The sequence below is a fragment of the Nannobrachium achirus genome, assembly GCF_963921795.1.
Source record: "Nannobrachium achirus genome assembly, chromosome: 9".
NCBI lineage: Eukaryota > Metazoa > Chordata > Actinopteri > Myctophiformes > Myctophidae > Nannobrachium > Nannobrachium achirus.
In genome coordinates, this window is record NC_137818.1 from 3,015,555 (window position 1) to 3,035,696 (window position 20,142).

Genomic DNA, 20,142 nt, shown 5'->3' on the forward strand with positions numbered 1-20,142 from the left:
TTAAAACATGGCGAAAACAGTTGTGTGCATTATAGAGCAAGATGATGATAAAGGAAATCATTAAAACGGAAAACAAATTAACATCTGAAAAGCCTACTAGGCCTTAAAACCTGGTGAAAACAGTTGTGTGCATTAGCGCAAGATTAGATGAGGATAAACGAAATCATTAAATGGAAAACATTAAATTAACTTCTGAAAAGGCTTCTAAGCCTACACTAGCCTACTAGTAAAAACCAGTGGAACCGCGATCTTGCCACGTACACGTGAATAATTGTGGTTGTAAACAATAACACAGACAATATAAATCCGTATTAGTAGTGGGAAGAAGGGGTTATCATTATCATGGCCCCAAATAACTTTTAAATATCTTGCAATTGGCGACGGGTCTCATACAAAATCGGCAAGAGTGCCTCTCAATACATAAAGCTATATAACCTCTCCACCATCGGCAATAGTCAGTGGTGTGTTCCCCACTCTCCCGCGCCCCCACCGTTGCGCTCAGGTTCATTGGGAAAAATGCAGTCGCCTTCTCTACACAGCTGTCCATTATCTTCTTTGTGATTATTGTCTCCGCCAGGAGAGTATGTTTTTGCCCCTGTCCCTCCGTCTGTCAGTTTGTGTGTCCGATTAGTTTGTTACCAGCTAATCTCCGCACACACACACACACACTCCCTGGATGCCAATGCATAACCTCTGCATGACCCTGTTCTAGCGCCACCATGAGGCAGATGTTTGCAAAACACATTTCTGTAAACTACTCTTAGAGATTTTGTCCACAAATCATGCAAATCGGTAGACAGTATCTCTACGGTCATGTGATCAACATGGATCTGTCCAATTTTCCATATTCCATCCTGATTGGCTACAATTGGCTTCCAAAGTTTGGAGGATTTCTCAGTTTTTAACAAAATGCCTCAAATCATGAACACAGCGTGCAATCTTGGTGAAATTGGGCACGCACGTTCCCACTAGGCCAAGGAAGAAATGCCACCTCACATGTCTCAAATCAGCCTCATGGTGGCGCTGTAACAGGCCAATTTTTACCTTTAACTCCACGATCAGTGGAAAACTTTGTATGCGCACTCCCTAGAGGCTAAGGATAAACCTTTGCTCTGCATTTTTCACATTTGCCTTTTATAGCGCCACCAGGAGGCCAACTTATGTAAGACATTGTTTTGCTATTAATCCATCAGATTTTTCTCCAACTGTCATGCAAATCAGTATCTCTATATCCATGTGATCAAGAATGATCTGTTTTCCAAAAGTTTGCAAGATTGCTCAGTTTTTGAACGAAATGCCTCAAACCATGCATGCAGCGTCAGATTGCCGTGAAAAGCCTAAGATTGGTGAAGAACAAATGCCACCCTTTTCACATTGGCCTGTTATAGCGCCACCAGGAGGCCTGACCTGGTGGAGACCTGTGCTCAGAGGAGCACTGCTTCTAGTTTAGTCATCATTTGGATGTTGTTCAGGTTTAGCAACAACAGTGCTGGTTATAATACGGCTAATCTTTACTTCAGGGGTCTTCAACAGGGGGTCCGGGACCCCTAGGGGGTCCTCAGAGTTACTACAGGGGGGCCTCCAAATCTTTATGTGACAGAAACTTTTTTCTCCTTTTTTATATTAACCACTTGAACCCCTATAGCGTCCATATTCAGAGAACTTTAGCCAAAAATAGCAGATAGTTGTGAGCTTGTAGATCGGCTATTTTTGGCAAAGTGTTGAGGGGAAAAAGAGCAGACTAAGTGCAGAGCGAAAGGTCAAGTATTGATGGTTCAAGTGGTTAAATATCTGAAAACTTGACATGAATCCAAAAATACACTGATGATTGTGCTGTCAAACGATGAAACTACAGTATATGGAATCTATGAACAGGTTGTGGGGGGTCCCTGCTTTATCTCTCTCAACTAAGGGGTCCTTGGCCTGAAAACGTTGAAGACCCCTGATTTACTACCATGTGTTCTCTCTCTTTGCCTCGGTCAGGTTTGCCCTCTCAGACGTCAACATGGAGGAGAAGGACTACGACTCTCGCTCTGCGCTGCATGTTGCTGCTGCAGAAGGTGAAGCTCCATCACTCAGTGTTTCTATCATTCATTCTCCTCATCACTACCTTCCTGCCTCATATTAAACCCAAAGGACACTTTCAGGGTTCCCAGCACAGCCATTACATTGATGGACATCTTTTGAAATTAGGAAAAGGCTTGGAATTAATCAAATGTCTTGTAAAATGTTTGGATCTACATTGCTTTTTGGCTACATTGATTTTATTCGTAAAGAACACGTCTAACATGACATGAAATATGTAACGTTTAAGCTGCACGTGTGGAGCCTAAAGAATAGATCTACAAGCTGACAACACCATGCGCCGTGATACGTTGTTAGCTTGTAGATTTGTTATTTGTGAAAGAAGACAGTAGTGCAATGTAACATTGAACCAGCGTGGTGTGGACATTGGAAGACTTGCATTAAAATAATCCTATTGAAATAATTTGCCGTTGATTTCAGGTCACCTGGAGGCAGTCATTTTCCTCACAGAAGTTTCTAAAGTCAACCCCAACATGAAAGACAGGTAAACATATCTGTCACTCACACACACACACACACACACACACACACACACACACACACACACACACACACACACACACACACACACACACACACACACACACACACACACACACACACACACACACACACACACACACACACACACACACACACACACAGACAGATCGACAGACATATTTTGATCCTGTGGGAAATTTTGCACCACAGTAAGGATTAGGGCTGTCACATCCTCACGATCATTACATTTTAGTTGATGATAAAATGTCATACAATGAATTTAGTTGTGTTTTTGGCATTGACCATTGAAACATATAATATATCACATTTTTAGTTCAGTTTGCCCTTTAAGACTTTATAAACAAAAAATGCTCGGGGGACAACATGACAAATAACTTAAATATACAAAGACATTACTCACAATGACCAGTTCTCTCTGGAAGAGGGACCGTATAGAGGAAAATAGGTTAATCTACTCCAGAATAATTATGGACCTTCAATCTCACACTTGACTTGGGCTGTCTTGTTTTTTACTCACTGTTTGATGATGATGATGACTGGTTGACTGACGATTGCTGATGATGAATCCAAAACGAGTCTTTTATGGCAGGAGCTGTGATTATTACAGGTTGTGCCAAAGTTTCAAATCAGAAGGGGGCCAACGTTATAAATAAAAGAACTGCTCCAGACTAAATTAACTCAAAAACAATTACGTATTTTTGTTTTGTTAGTAAAACTGTGCAGTGTGTGTGTGTGTGTGTGTGTGTGTGTGTGTGTGTGTGTGTGTGTGTGTGTGTGTGTGTGTGTGTGAGAGAGAGAGAGAGACATGTGTGCTAGCAGTTGAAAACCTATTTCTCTTCTGCCGTCCTGACACGCACAGCTGTGTCTTGACGAATGAAAGCCATGTTGGCATGTTCTCCAAGCCACTGTGAGCCAGTGGGGGCGACATTTAGTCACAAAGAGAAATGTCATGAAATGGCTCCAAAAACAGGAGCTGAGAGATGGAGAGATCCATGGAGAGCTATTCCTTTTCTTAGAAGGGCCTTCACAACAGTGTGTTAATATGACAGCAGTTTGGACATGACCTGAACTGCAGAATCATTACAGCAACAAACAAAACAATACAAAGTTAGAAACTATAAAGGAGTTATCTAAGAGAAGGCCTCGGTGTAGAGGTGAGGTTTTCAGGAGTGTTTAAAAGATGCATCCCTCAGTTGGTCCTGAGGCGGGGCATTCCAGAGACGAGGTGCCCGGGGCCAGGCTTTAAAGGCCCCATCACGGTAGGGCAGTATTTGAAATACTTTTTTGTATTTTGAAATACAGAAAAGTATACATGTGTTTCAAGTGGGAGGCTCTCTCCATTCCGACATGTCGCCACTCCGAAATTGACTTCTTATTGTCGGAGTGGCGACACTCCCATAGGGGTTAAGTTTAGGGTTAGGGTTAGAGATAGGGTTAGTGTCGGAATGGAGACATGTCAGAAAGGAGACATGTCGGAGTGGAGAGATGCACTCGTTTCAAATACTGCCCATCTCCTTGATCACCCATAGATCCTACCCTACCTCTAAGCCCATTTTAAACTGGAACGCAAATCTGTCACTCTAGATTAACCATTATTTTATGCTTTAACTATTAAAAAATAGCAGATATACAAGCTCACAGCGTGGCACCTAGTGCCGCTTTGCGGGCTTGTAGATCTGCTATTTTTTGAAAAATCTGGAAAATTTGTCTTTGAGTATTTTTGACCCGATTCTAAATCCTTCCTCTAAATCAGTGGTTCTCAAACTTTTTCATGTCAAGAACCTCCAAAATTACATGTATTTGGCTGCGGACCCACATCTCAAAATATGTTGTTCCAGGGACCCCCCCCCCCAGAAGCAAATATTTGAGTTCAAGCTCGAGCTTGTAGATCTGCTATTTTCCAATAGCCAAAGTATAAAATAATTCTTAGTGCAGGGGTTTTCAAAGTGGGTGACGGGGCACCCAGGGGTGCAGCCGATCTACAAGCACACAGCCGATCTACAAGCACACAACGCCTCGCTCGCTGTGTGCTTGTTGATCGGCTGTTTTCTCTAGTTTAGTACATTTTATAGATTATAAATACAAAACGAACGGTTTTGGACATACAAGGTTTCCACCCGACAACGACGATATGCTATAAATATAAGGTGCTGGGAGTGAAAATTATAATGTAGGGGTGCCTCGGATTAAAACAAATATTTATGGGGTGCCCTGAGACAAAAGAGTTTGGGAACCCCTGTCCTAGTGTGTTAACCTTGTTGCTGTGTTTTCCTAGATGGGGCAACACCGCTCTGGAAGACGCCATGCAGTTCTTAGTGTGTTAACCTTGTTGCTGTGTTTTCCTAGATGGGGCAACACCGCTCTGGACGATGCCATGCAGTTCTTAGTGTGTTAAACTTGTTGCTGTGTTTTCCTAGATGGGGCAACACCGCTCTGGACGATGCCATGCAGTTCTTAGTGTGTTAAACTTGTTGCTGTGTTTTCCTAGATGGGGCAACACCGCTCTGGACGACGCCATGCAGTTCTTAGTGTGTTAAACTTGTTGCTGTGTTTTCCTAGATGGGGCAACACCGCTCTGGACGACACCATGCAGTTCTTAGTGTGTTAACCTTGTTGCTGTGTTTTCCTAGATGGGGCAACACCGCTCTGGACGACACCATGCAGTTCTTAGTGTGTTAACCTTGTTGCTGTGTTTCCTAGATGGGGCAACACCGCTCTGGACGATGCCATGCAGTTCTTAGTGTGTTAACCTTGTTGCTGTGTTTTCTAGATGGGGCAACACCGCTCTGGACGACGCCATGCAGTTCTTAGTGTGTTAACCTTGTTGCTGTGTTTTCCTAGATGGGGCAACACCGCTCTGGACGACACCATGCAGTTCTTAGTGTGTTAACCTTGTTGCTGTGTTTCCTAGATGGGGCAACACCGCTCTGGACGATGCCATGCAGTTCTTAGTGTGTTAACCTTGTTGCTGTGTTTTCTAGATGGGGCAACACCGCTCTGGACGACGCCATGCAGTTCTTAGTGTGTTAACCTTGTTGCTGTGTTTTCCTAGATGGGGCAACACCGCTCTGGACGACGCCATGCAGTTCGGTCACGACGCGGTGGCCACCGTGCTGAGAGAGTACCAGCACATGTACCGCCCCTCCAACCCCAGCCCCGCCCCCAGCCCCGCCCCTACGCCTGCCCAGCAGGACCCCCGGGGACCCCTGCAGTCCGACGGCGAGGACCCCCGGGGACCCCTGCAGTCTGAAAGCGAGGAGACGGCACAGAAATCCATACAGGACTCCATGAAGGTTTAGAGAAAACCACCGCTTATCGCTCACTGCTCAGACGGTGAGCGACGCGCTCACAAGGACTCAAGATGTAAAATAAAAGAATGAAAGTATGAAAATGTACCGATCGATCTGGGATATCATAACATCAGTCCTGAGTTCTCCTTTAATGAACTCTATGCACAGCAGTCATTAGCTCTGGTCCATCGCGTCACCTCCAGTGACACTCTGACAGACCCTTCGGCAAATGAATACCGCGTTTTCTCAGCCTCTACGAGCGCTCAACTTCAGTCAAAATAAACTAAACTACTTCACTACTCAGTTTTGTGTTGTTGATTCAGCACCCCACCCAATCCGGGTTGTGAACCGTTTTGTCTGCGGTGGCCGCTGGGTGGTGCGTTTTGTTTCATGACAAAAATAATGTATTTTACAGAGTAGGTGGGGTGCTCAGGGGTTCACCACCGCGGAGAATAGACTTTCAACAACGCAAAACTACCTTTGGTTTGGTGAGTAGTGAAGTACGTAGTTTAGTTTATTTTGACTCAAGTTGAGCGCTGGTAGGGTCTATTCATTTGCCGACGGGTCTGCAATGGACCAGAGCTAAGCAGCCATGTGGGAAAGAAAGTGGTTCCCTTCCTTACTTTCTTCAGGTTTTTACCAATGATACGATACGATACCCTGCAAGCCAAATGATGTCATGATGACGTCATGATAACGTCCTCCGGTGACGTTCAGAACTCGGCCAGATCACAGCCCATATGGGGATGATCTTGACGTCATTACCAGGACGTCATATGGACTATAGGATTATTGTTATTGTTTGTAACGTTAGTTAAAATATGAGCATGTAAGTAAGGTTATATTCTGGGACATATCTGACTAGTTCTGATATTTTTTATCTGGCCTCGATCAGACCCTCTCTGATTAATCCAGGACGTCGGTTTTCGTGGGCAGGATTTATGTTGGTTGATAATCAAGTGATATTCTAGACCAGATCTGACTAGTCATGGTTTGACTTGATCTGGACCCAATGGAGACGTCACTGATTGGTCCAGGTCCTGACCGTGGAGACGTCACTGATTGGTCCAGGTCCTGACCGTGGAGACGTCACTGATTGGTCCAGGTCCTGACCGTGGAGACGTCACTGATTGGTCCAGGTCCGTGACCGTGTCTCCTGGGTAATGAAGGCTCTGTTCCATTCATGGTCAAACAGAGTCAGGGTGCTGCTACTGTGCATGTTGGTCTCAAAGTGTGGTGGAAAACGCTTACTTATCTTAGTAAGTCTCGCTGTGTTCTCCTGGCCTTTTGGTGTGGAACGGTGTTGACGACTTCGTAGAAAAAAATGGATTCAATGCAAGCTGCCAGCAACTGTTAGAACGTTAGAACCACTCTCGGCCACGAAACGTCTCTAAACATGTACTGTATTGTAATATTGCAACTCTGGACAGTGAAGGAATTGACCGAATTCACGTTACGCAACTTCCTGGTGCTGACGTCACGGTTGAAGGGGAAACCCTACTAATATCCCATAGAGTTAACACAGAAATCGCAAATGTAATGCAATTTCCGAATAGTACAGTATAAAATACGGCTAGCATGATCAAGAAAACAAGATCGTAAAAGGCACAAAGCGTTATAATTTACTTTACCGTTCAAAATAATGATTTGTTGGCTTTAAGTCCAGCGATTTCTGTGTTATTTTACCCTCCAAAGCTGATGTCAGCACCAGGAAGTTGCTGAGAAATTCGCTGAGTGCGCGTGCGGGCCGTGAATAGCGTCTATAGTTAGAAAAAATATATATTTAAGTATACATATCAACATAGCACTTTATCAGACAGTAAAAAGCAATCAGTGGCTTGTATGAAGGGAGAATCTGACTCTCTCTGACTGTAAGCATAATATAAACGTATGATTTGGCTGGCTTTGCAACAGATAGCGGTATAAAGGAAGTGTGTTTGGCGACCGAGAGCCACTTGTCAAAAGCTACTTTGATGCCACTTTGATGTAAATAGTTTGTCCTCGAAGGCATGTGTTATTTATTTCCAGTCCAAGCCAATGTAAATGTGTTGTTATTTTTTATTGTGTCTTTGTCAAAGCAGTCCACGTGTCTCTGTTAGGGGTGGGCGATATGGAGAAATACAATCAGTACATGCAGTATCACGATACACAACCTCATCACGATTCTTGTTCATGTTGTTTTTTATGGTTATTTTTCAAGTTGCTTAACAGTACAACCACCACCAATCAAAGTGGAGGTCTAAATTGACGCTTACAAGTCTGTAACTCTGACAGTGTACAAATGAAACTCATTCGTATACTCATTTGTATACTGTCAGAGTTAACGGGAGACTGTGACATTTTAAAGTTTGAGAACTACTGATTTAGACCAAAATGCAGCTTGATGAATTCTGCCAGCATTAATTCTGCCAACAAGGTTCCCTCATTGTATTACGATTAGGGCTGGGACTTTAATTGTGATTAATTAATTACAGAAAATTAACACATTTTAATCGCACTTTGTTTTTGCACCACAGAACCTTCAGTTTCGGGCATACCGATCATAGCGATGCACGAATCAAGAAGTAGCCGATCAGAGCGCTTTGCTTGGCCCAGTGGATGCGAAATTTAGATTAAAAAAACTCACTTGTTGATTCACTCGTACAACAAAATGTGTTTTACTTGAAAAAAATGCTTCTCGGGTAAAATATTAATATGCGATTAAAATGCGATTAATTAATTACAAAGCCTGTAATTAATTCGATATTTTTTTTAATCGCATCCCAGCCCTAATTACGATATATATATATACGATATCTCTGAAAAGGCATATTGTGGAGACATTGTATCGTCTCAACGATGTTTATCACCGTATCGCCCAGCCCTAGTCTCTGATTGTGGAACTGGACTGGTTCCCTGCTGCACCAAATGATCCTACCTCACCAAAGATGAGAGAACGCCTCCTGAATGTAGAAGAATAAATAATGACATTGAATGTGTTTGCTTTCACCAGTAGTGGGAGAAATATGTGAAAAAGGTATTCACTTCCGGCAGAAAGCGTGAACATTTGCATCTAGATGTATTTTTGGGCGCTTAATCCAATCCAAGCACTCACAGGATGTGAGAGGTCTAACTAGGGGTTTTTCCATGATTCAGAATCCTTTGCAAGCATTTGTTTTGCACGAATGGTTGGTTTAGTATTGTTTAGTGATGAGTCATCACTTTTCACAGTTTTGTAGGGTCCATTTTTAGCCCAAGGAATGTTTTTTATCAGACAGTAAAAATCAATCAGTGGCTTGTATGAAGGGAGAATTTGACTCTTTCTGACTGTAAGCAGAACATAAACGTACGCTTTCTGCCGGAAGTGAACATCTTCGCCTATTTTTGTTACATATTTCTCCCACTACAGCGGCTCTCATCGGGCTTCCATTCTAGATTAGGTCTGCAACCGCCCGCCACTTATTTTATTAGCAAATATTGTTACGACTAGTGATTACTTCTTCGATTAATCGAGTGCGTTTGTCCTGTTGGCTTTTTTTTCATAATCTAATTGATTAGTCTGACACTTATTGTCTGACAAATATTGAAAATAGCAGATCTTCAAACCGCATTGACACATTGAAAATGTAATTAAATCGATGAGATTCTAAGCGTTGCGTCCCTACTCTAGATGGTACGCCCTGTTGAGAGCTGGTGATTATGTTTGTTGTGATGATTGGAGAACCTTTTGTGCCTGAGAAATTGCTGTCTTTTCCCTTTGATGTGAACTTTTTTTATTGTATTTCTTTGTGTGCCTTAATGAAAACTGCAATCATTGCGATTACTGTGTTGTACGGCTGCAACCATCCACCATCCTCTTAATCACAATTCAATAATCCACAAGTGCAATTTGTTTTTGGATACGCTTTGGAGTTTTGTATATCAAGGAATCGACAGAAATTCCAATAAAAATTTTCCCGATTGATTTGTGCACAAATAAGGTAAATATACAATCTACGTGTGAGGTTGTAGATATGCTGTACAAAAAAAGAAAAACGATTATTGATCAAATGGATTAGTTTGATCAACGGTTGCACCCCTGCTATGCGGGATAGTTTTGCCCAGATGAATATTATATCCCGGGTGACCTTAATACTTACACCAGCTTTGAGGTACAACGTAAAACTTGCTATATTTTTTGTATTGTTTTCATGTTTTTCACGTTTTGATATGTAGCCTACTGTACTCTGTGCCACTTACTGTACAGTACACAACCTTTTTGTTGCTTAAAGGAGTAGTTCACCGAAGGGAGAAAAAAATAGATTACTCATTTTCTATCAATTACATACGCTATGAAGTCTTGAATTACTTTAAACTGCTTTAACTGTTGAAAAATAGCAGATAATAAAGCTGCACTGCGAGCTTGTAGATCTGCCATTCTTGAAAAATCATGAACATTTGTGCAAGTCTTTGAATATGTTTGTTGTTTGTAGCATTCTCTAAACCAATCATTTGATGATCAGGTCGTCGGTCAAAAAGAGACAATACCGATCATCAAATTATTGGTTTAGGAATGCAACAAATAAATACAAGAATAAATAAAAGTATTTTTTTGGGGTGAACTACTCCTTTAAACGAAACCCTTCCTCTTCTTTAACTTTTTTTTCTTCTGTAATGTAATAATGTAATATATCTTGCTGTAAATAATAAAGACAAAAAAGGAAACATAATCGTTTTTTCTAAGTGGTTTAATTAAACAAATCTCGGTACGAACGTTAAGTGAGAAATATGGCTTTGCCTGCCTGTAAGTAACGGCATCATAATAATGCATAGAATGATGACGTTATGAAGCTAAGACCAGAACAAGGCAGATTAATGTTACCATCGATTAACAAGAAATCTTGTGAAATAAAATGTCGTCAACCAATCATCAAGGACGATGATACACCAAAGAAGAAAGAAGAAGACAATCTTTTCTTTGTACAATCTTAGACAGGATATTGTCAATGTCTGGTAGAAACCCGACATAATTATGTCCAAAACTCTGCTACTTCTGAGCCATGCTGTAGTACAGGGTTCCCCAATAGGCGGCCCGCGGGCCATTTGCAGCCCGCGGGGGGGCTACTGTCTGGCCCCCACCAACCCCGTGATAATGGTGGTATAAGAGCAGCAAAAACACTAGTATATCATCATTGTCGGGTGGAAATCTTGTATCTCCAAATTTGTAAGTTCTTTCGCAAAGTAAAGGCCTGCTTCTTCATAATAGGCCGTCCCACAAAAGTAGTGAAAACAGCAGATCTACAAGCACGCGGTGCGAGGCGTTGTGTGCTTGTAGATCGGCTGTTTTCACTCGTTTAAATCATTTTTAAAATGATACCGTAAATGCAAAACAAACGGTTTTGGACATACACGATTTTCACCCGACAACGACGATATCTGAACTGTCGCTGGAGTAGCGGGAACGCCACCGTCGCCCCCTGCAATGTTGTGGCCCTCGGCTTGGTACCCTAGACATAAGTCAATGTTGAGACCCTCAGCTTGGTACCCTAGACATAATTCAATGTTGTGGCCCTCGGCTTGGTACCCTAGACATGATTCAATTCTGTGGCCCTCGGCTTGGTACCCTAGACATAATTCAATGTTGAGACCCTCAGCTTGGTACCCTAGACATAATTCAATGTTGTGGCCCTCGGCTTGGTACCCTAGACATGATTCAATGTTGTGGCCCTCGGGCTGGGTACCCTAGACATAATTAAATGTTGTGGCCCTCGGCTTGGTACCCTAGACATGATTCAATGTTGTGGCCCTCAGCTTGGTACCCTAGACATGATTCAATGTTGTGGCCCTCAACTTGGTACCCTAGACATGATTCAATGTTGTGGCCCTCGGCTCGGTACCCTAGACATGATTCAATGTTGTGGCCCTCGGCTTGGTACCCTAGACATGATTCAATGTTGTGGCCCTCGGCTTGGTACCCTAGACATGATTCAATGTTGTGGCCCTCGGCTTGGTACCCTAGACATGATTCAATGTTGTGGCCCTCGGCTTGGTACCCTAGACATGATTCAATGTTGTGGCCCTCGGCTTGGTACCCTAGACATAATTCAATGTTGTGGCCCTCGGCTTGGTACCCTAGACATAATTCAATGTTGTGGCCCTCGGCTTGGTACCCTAGACATGATTCAATGTTGTGGCCCTCGGCTTGGTACCCTAGACATAATTCAATGTTGTGGCCCTCGGCTTGGTACCCTAGACATGATTCAATGTTGTGGCCCTCGGCTTGGTACCCTAGACATAATTCAATGTTGTGGCCCTCAGCTTGGTACCCTAGACATACCGGTAATTCGATGTTGTGGCCCTCAGCTTGGTACCCTAGACATAATTCAAAGTTGTGGCCCTCAGCTTGGTACCCTAGACATAATTCGGCCCTAATTGGGGAACCCTGCTGTAGTATGATCAAGTAGGACATTAATCTACAAAAAAAACACAAGTTGGAGAATATGGAGGTAAGGTTTCTGGTGATATTACAGAATAAATCCCCATTAAGATCTGGAAGGCATTATTACCGCTACTTTAACCATCGTTTTAAGCTTAAGCTATTGAAAAATAGCAGATATACAAGCTCACAGCTGTGACCAAATATTTGCTTCTAGGGTGGTCCCTGGAACAACATATTTTGAGATGGGGTCCGCAGCCAAATACATGTAATTTTGGGGGTCCTTGACATCAGTTTGAGAACCACTGATTTAGAAGACATTTATAGAATTGGGTCGAAAATATTCAACGGATATTCAAAGACTCGCAGCGCGGCACTCTGTGAGCTTGTAGATCTGCAATGTAGTAATAGTTAAAGCAAAATAATGGTTAAAGGTGTTAATGGGATAACAGCATTTGTGACACATTTTTTGCATGAGGTTTTGTATGTGATATGATAGTCAGCATTGTAACCATGTTTATATGGACCCACTGTGTCATGGACAGTGACACATTATGGTGCCCATTATTATTATTATTATTATTACCCGGTATAAGACAGATATTGCTTTCATTTCTGTAAATATTCTCATTTTTAAAGACACTGTTATGTGATTTTTAAAGACACCGGTATGCACTGCCAAGTCACCCCATCATTACAAAGGTAGTGTAAAAGTGATATTTGTTTTGGTTAAAACAAGGTTTTTGGTGAAAAGAAAAAAGTTGAAGCTCTAATATTCTGATAGTGTTCATCTCAACTGTCTCTCCAGCATTTTAGTAAAACAAGAAAATATAACATTTTCACGTCGGGATGCCAATTTCACCCAATCAGGAAACGGGACCACACTCATCAGCTTACATTTTCTAAGTGTTCCAAATCCAATGTTTGTCTGTTTCTCAGTTTCATCACTTCACAATTTCACGGGTTTAAGCTGGCAGCACACTGCACTGCGTTTTCTCGTTGCGTTTTGGAAATCCGAAATCCTCGAAAGCATTTTTCAGGCCAAGAAGAGAGAGAGAGGAGAGAGAGAGAGCAAAGGACCCAGTGGCGACAGCTGCGAAAATCGGAAAAAAATCAACCCTGGTCCGAAAATAAATAGGAAACGGGCGGCAGTGTGCAAACGTGACTGACATAACGTGAGGTTGATTTTGTTTATTCACGTGCTCTGAAATTCACTCCGATATTCGGCCCGAAAAACACAGCAGTGTGGAAAGACCTTTATCCTGCTAACCTCGACTAGGAAACATTATCCTCCAACCTGAACATGTTGTTTACTTACTTAGATGTGGAGAGAGACTTTAACAAACACTGTATAGCAGTGATCACTATCACAACACAGAGCTGTTTAACACTTATTTTAACCAGAGAAAAAATAGGTGGTAAAAAAAGAAATCCACCCTATGCGCACGGACCCCCCTGTCCATCTAGACTAGTATCCGTTCACGGACCCCCCTGTCCATCGGTTCACTTCAGCCCCTGGGGCTCCTCCAGGCCAGAGTGCGTGAGCAGCTCTCCGTCCCACAGCCCGAAGGCGGGGCACAGCGGCTCCCTGAAGCCGCCCGGCCCGGTCCTGATGGTGTGGATGACCCTGGGCGCTGCCACGTCCACCAGCGCCACCTCGCCCGCCTCCACGTCCAGCAGGATGCCCACACGCTCCGGCTTGCCCACCAGCGCCACGGGCACCGTCTTGTTCTTGGTCATGGCGAACCATCCGGGGCGCGGCGCGTAGCCGAACACCCAGGACGAGGCGCTGGTGCCCACGCAGTCCTCGCGGGACATCCTGGCCTCGGCCACGCCCAGGCGGAACTCCCTCGACTTCTTGACCGTCACCTCCCAGTAGTGGCGCCCGCTGCCCACCCTCTGGTCCCCCAGGACCACCGCCCAGTCCATGAAACGCTCTGGGTTCTGCTGCACCTTGCTGGGGTCCAGACCCAGCATGCGGTAGATCACTCCTGGAGGAGGAGGAGAGGGCCGTTATCTTTATTCCATGAAACAGTGTTGTTTTTGACAGCAAATTTTGATTCGTTTTAGTCATAATTTAGTCACCTGAAAAGTTTTAGTTTTAGTCTAGTTTTAGTCGACCAAATATCATAAGTTTTTATGGCGACTAAATCTACAGTTGATTTAGTCGACTAAAATGTATTTTGGCAGGCCTTGATGGCATGGCAATGACTGATTTTACACTTGTTTGCGTGCTGAAAATAGCCGATCTACAAGCTCACACCGCTTGTAGATCGGCTATTTTCAGCATGCAACACCTGAGAGCAACCAAATGAATCTCTTCTTCACAAGTCCCATCCCTAGAGATGAGCTTGAGGCCTCCATCAAAGCAAACCTGGGCTTCCATAACACCTCAGCAGTACCACAGGCTGACCACCTTCATGCCATTATAACTATAATATAAATATATTTCTAATATAAACCTGGGCTTCCATAACACCTCAGCACCTGATCACCTTCATGCCATTATAACTATAATATAAATATATTTATAATATAAACCTGGGCTTCCATAACACCTCAGCACCTGATCACCTTCATGCCACGCCCCATCCATGAAGACATTTTGTTCAAAAGTGTTCCATACCAAGTACTGAGTGCATGAATTAACACAACCTTTCAGAACTTTGACATGTCTGTATTATAAATCCTTGGTTGTGTGTAATATTCTAATATGTTCAGATATTGATTTTTGACATAAAAACAAAAAACAAAAATTGAAACAAAAGTTTTGAATATTTCACTGCATGCACAATGAATCTAGAATATATGAAAGTGAAAATGAAATGTTTTTCTTGTACAGGTCCAGTATTAATACTCTAGTAATAGATTACCTGTATAGTAATTGATTACTCTAGTAATAGATTACCTGTATAGTAATAGATTACCTGTATCTTTCTTGTACAGGTGCAGTATTAATACTGTAGTAATAGATTACCTGTATAGTAATAGATTACCTGTATCTTTCTTGTAAAGGTCCAGTATTAATACTCTAGTAATAGATTACCTGTATAGTCATAGATTACCTGTATCCTTCTTGTACAGGTGCAGTATTAATACTCTAGTAATAGATTACCTGTATAGTAATAGATTACCTGTATCTCTTGTACAGGTCCAGTATTAATACTCTAGTAATAGATTACCTGTATAGTAATAGATTACCTGTATCCTTCTTGTACAGGTCCAGTATTAATACTCTAGTAATAGATTACCTGTATAGTAATAGATTACCTGTATCCTTCTTGTACAGGTCCAGTATTAATACTCTAGTAATAGATTACCTGTATAGTAATAGATTACCTGTATCTCTCTTGTACAGGTCCAGGCTGCTGTGAGCTGTCCTCTCATCCAGGCGGAACTGAAGTTCTGATTGGTCAAAAACACAAAGAGGAAAACATAAATTCATGTTGTTGCTGTCAGTGTAAACCCTGGAGGTCCAACACAGTTACTGGTTATGAAATGGAAAAACACAACCATACTGTATGTCCAATGGATCCAATGTAGTTAGATTTAGATGTAGACAGATTAAATAACCATTCAAAAATAGCAATCTATCCACCTCTTTCCATGGGAATTTACTGGGGGATTTTTTGCACCACACTTCCGGTTAACAGCAGACATACAAGATCACATCGCGTCGCAGATGCAGCCGTTGTGAGCTTGTAGATCACACTCGGCTGCGGTGCCGGAAGCTCTGTGCAACTTCTGCGCAATGCATGATGGGATGTTGGAAAGTTGTGGATAGGCGATCTACTATACTAAATCATTGTAATTAATTATTTAATGAGTCTTAAGGCCCTTTCCCACTGGGCGCGATAATGATAAACATAAGATAAAAATATATAGTTTTCTATTGAAGTGGATGGCAGCATCCACACCACAACGATAAAGCCGTCATAATTGATGTGAACGCCGACATATCGTTATATTTATCGCGTCCGGTGGGAAAGAAGCTTTAATCATATCTCTTTTCATAGATGGATACTAGGTGTCTACTTTTGAGTGACCCGCTAGTATGACACAAGCCATGTTTCCATAAACGTATTCGAATTAGGGAAGCGAATTATCAGAAATGTTGTCTGACACGTTTCCATTCACAAATGCGCATTTAGTTTATTCGATAAAGCCTCAAAATCCACCTCCTCCAAGCGGATGAAGTTTTTTGCGGATAATGAAAGTTTTTATAAAGTGTTTCCATAAAAAGATTTTGCGAATAAGCCGTAAATGTGCATTAAGAGGCTTTATGGAAACGCCACTACTGGGCATCTTTTATAGAGAAAATAGACATAAGATGAAATCTGGAGGTATGAGATAAGAACAATAATAAGTTCATGTTTACTTTACACCTGATAATACCACTATATTTGTTTAATTTCAAGGACCCCCACTTGATATTTCTTTCCCTTCTCTTTTTTTCCCTTCCACATTAAAATCCACAGTGTTCATTTAATGCGAGAGCATCAGATTTAAAATGCTGATAATGATGCATCTTAGAATCTGTAGTTCCATTTGTACACTCTGAGTTACAGATCCCTGTAATGGTCCATTTGGACCCCCGGTGGTCCCCGGACCCAAGGTTGAGAACCATCTGTTTACATGGAGTTCATAGCTGAACCTTGACAGTGTTCAATCAAATATTTACTGTTTCTCAAATAACAGAATCCACACTGCCAACTGATACACAAACTCACTGTCTCTGTCACATTGGCCAAAATACATTAAAAGATAATCTCTATTTAGTATCAGTCTGTCTACCTCATTCCTAATTCAGCAGAAGATGCTAATTTCCATCCAACATAAAACAGTTATTTAAAGTACAATCAGAGACAATACAATAGAATAAATAGCTGTAATGAGTGGACAAAACAGAGTCCATTCAATCAAACTAGTTCAATCTTTAGCTTTCAACACAAGCAACATGATGGCTTGTCATTCCGCTCCCTCCACTGGCTCCCGGTTGCGGCCCGCACTCAGGGCCGGTTCTAGGGTTCAGGTGGCCCTAAGCAAGATTATTTTAGGTGGCCCCCCACTGACGGACGCGCGCACTTATTAACTGTCTTTGAATCGCCAAAACCAAAGTTATAAATAATAACGTCTTCTTCTATCTAGTAGAACATGTGGTGTCTGTTGTTAGCACTCAAGCATGTATCTACTAACTACACATAGGGTTGCCAACTCCCAGAGATTCAAATACGGGATACATCCTGGCCGATACAATTTCTTTCGGCCACCCGCAAGGCGGGCGGCCGAAAGAAATTGGGGTTTTGAGGGGCGGTCAAAACCCCAGAAATGCATAGAAATCTGCATTTTGGCACAGATCAGACAGTTCTAACACACAATAAAGTTTACAATGGAGGTAAAACATTATTAGATCATTCTCTCTGGTTAGTTAAAATCTATTAAAACAGAAACATGTAGGCCTATGCTCTAATGAAAAACATTTCAAAACCCTATTATAATACATATCTATTTCTAGACACTGTTTAATTTGTCCAAAACATGAGTGTAATGTTATAACAAGAAAAAACAACAATTGATTTGAATCAGATTCATACAAAACATCACACACCTTCATCCTGTGTTCTTTTGGTCTCAAATTGCAACTTGTAGGCCTATTCAACTCTACAGTATGTGGCATATTTTCAATTCTGTTGTCTTGTGTGAGATCTTAATTTTATTGCACATTAAAATAATAAGTAGCATTTGGATAGGGTAGGAGTGGGCAACTTAGATGATGGAGAGGGCCACTATATTTCACAATCACTCCAGAGGGCCACAATGCATATTGTAAAAAAATAGATCTACAAGCATTGCGATGATCCATTATTTTCAAATTGTTTTAAATTGGAATCCTGTATTCTTTTTAGCTATTTTTTAAACTGGAATCCTGAAAAGTAACATTATTATTTAATTTCAAATACATTTATATGTTCGTATGTTAACCTTATGCAATGCAAATACATTGACAAAAAAGACTATAGCACTGGTCATTATGCTACTACTATAGACTGAAGTAATTAAAGTGGGTAACAGCTGAAATCAATAATATATCAGTATTCTGATATTAAATTGTGGGTCTTGGCCACATGTTGAGAGGGCCACTTCACACTCACTCCACAATGCATATAGTGAAAAATAGCTGATCTACAAGCTCAAAACGCGTTGCAGTCTTCTCCCTGTGATGTGGCCCCCTTATGGTTGTGGCCCTAAGCGACCGCTTATGTTGCTTATGCCAGGAACCGGCCCTGCCGCACTCAATACACAACACTGATGCTGACCTTCAAAGCAGCCAAAGGTACGGCTCCTCCATACCTCCAAAACCTGATCAACCCCTACACCCCCACCCGTTCACTTAGATCAGCCAGCACAGGGATGCTGACAGAACCCTCGCTAAAAAACCCAGGACAAAAATCCATTCGTCCGAGACAGTTTGCCCTCCTGGCCCCCAAGCTGTGGAATAAACTCCCTGTCGCACTTAGAACAACGGACTCACTCGCTAGCTTTCACCGTGGACTGAAGACTCACCTTTTCAGACTCCATCTAAACCCTTAGCACTACTGAAACACTCAATGACAATACATGAAGCTAGTTAGTATTTTGTTTTTTAGGTTTATTAGAATCCTTTTTTCTTTACTGATTTATTATTTTTTAGATTGATATTCATATGCATTTGTTATATTGTTGCTGATGGTCTGACATATATTATCTTGTTTATTATAGTGATGTATTATCTGCTTATTGTAAGTCGCTTTGGATTAAAAGCGTCTGCTAAATGCCTAAACTGTAAACTGCAAACTTGTTAAGTTAAGTCCTCCCCCCCCCCCCCCCCCCCACACACACACACACACACACACACACACACACACACACACTTTGCAATGAAATGACCTCAATTCAAATAAGCTCTGGGCTTCTTTTAGTTTGATGTCTTAATGTGCTTTTGACAGAAACACATGTACTCAGATATATGATACATTATGTCCAGTTATGCACGGTTTTGTAAACAGAAACGTTAATCAATAGAAAGGAGACATTTAGTAAGGGGATTTTATAAGATATTTGATCCTTGGGCTAAAATCGGACCCACAAAACGATGGTTTAGTGATGAATCATCACTTTTCACCGTTTTGTGGGGGCCATTTGTCGCCCATGGAATGTTTTTCGTGCAAAACAAATGCTTGCAATGGATTCAGCATCATGAAAAAAACCCTAGTTAGACCCCTCACATGTTACTTAAAGCAGATTTATTTTGTGTCGTTTTTCCTGTATAGTAAAGTTAATGGGACACAAACACAAATCATTTTTTTTATGAGGTTTCCCCCGGGAGTTGAATTTCAACCTTTTAGTACATATTATTACACACACACCTTTAGAAAACACATTGGTGAAGAAATTTCTTGGTAACGTTTTACTTCGCAGATTTTCTTATGTTCCCCTTACTAATTTACTGTGCTGTGTGCTCGACCTCTGCTCTGCATCGGACCATAACATCAACAACATAACGGTATATTACTGTACAAACTGTACATTCTCTCACCATTCCCTGTGGTTGTGGAGATGTACCTCCTGGCCTGCTGCTGCTGTGTGCTGGTGGTCCGCGGACCACCGTGTCTGCTAGACAAGGAGCGGGCAGATCTCCCTGCCAGTCTGCAGTAATGTGCCAACATGGGCAGCGCCATCTTTACTCCTGCTGCTCTGTTGTTGTCTCAAACATCCTCGTGAAGAGATTACTGTGGCCGTGTTCTGACGCCATCTAGCGGCCCGGAGAGTGCACTGCTTGCAGTGGTTCTCAAACTTTTTCATATCAAGGTATTGGTTGATTCAAGTATT

At 42.0% G+C, this 20,142-nt stretch overlaps 2 protein-coding genes across 4 annotated transcripts in view; one reads left to right on the forward strand and one right to left on the reverse strand.

Moving 5' to 3' along the window:
- LOC308292084 (glutaminase kidney isoform, mitochondrial-like) overlaps positions 1-10,552 on the forward strand; it is a 97,208-nt gene extending 86,656 nt beyond the window's left edge. Inside the window, exons 16-18 of one of the 3 annotated variants that reach the window (XM_080734312.1) lie at positions 1,984-2,060; positions 2,506-2,569; positions 5,642-10,552. In XM_080734312.1, coding sequence (XP_080590438.1) covers positions 1,984-2,060; positions 2,506-2,569; positions 5,642-5,888 — 388 coding nt within the window. In that variant the 3' untranslated portion in view covers positions 5,889-10,552. Of the gene's footprint in view, positions 1-1,983; positions 2,061-2,505; positions 2,570-4,864; positions 5,565-5,641 lie in introns of those variants that run through there. The other 2 variants (XM_080734314.1, XM_080734313.1) reach the window with 2 other exon arrangements.
- Positions 10,553-10,597: 45 nt separating this feature from the next.
- On the reverse strand, positions 10,598-19,991 carry spryd4 (SPRY domain containing 4; the record flags this gene model as incomplete). Its single annotated transcript, XM_080734020.1, has 3 exons — positions 10,598-14,264; positions 15,613-15,678; positions 19,850-19,991. The coding sequence occupies 3 exons, from the start codon at positions 19,989-19,991 to the stop codon at positions 13,777-13,779; spliced, it is 696 nt and encodes a 231-aa protein (XP_080590146.1). The 3' UTR covers positions 10,598-13,776.
- Positions 19,992-20,142: the final 151 nt, after the last annotated feature.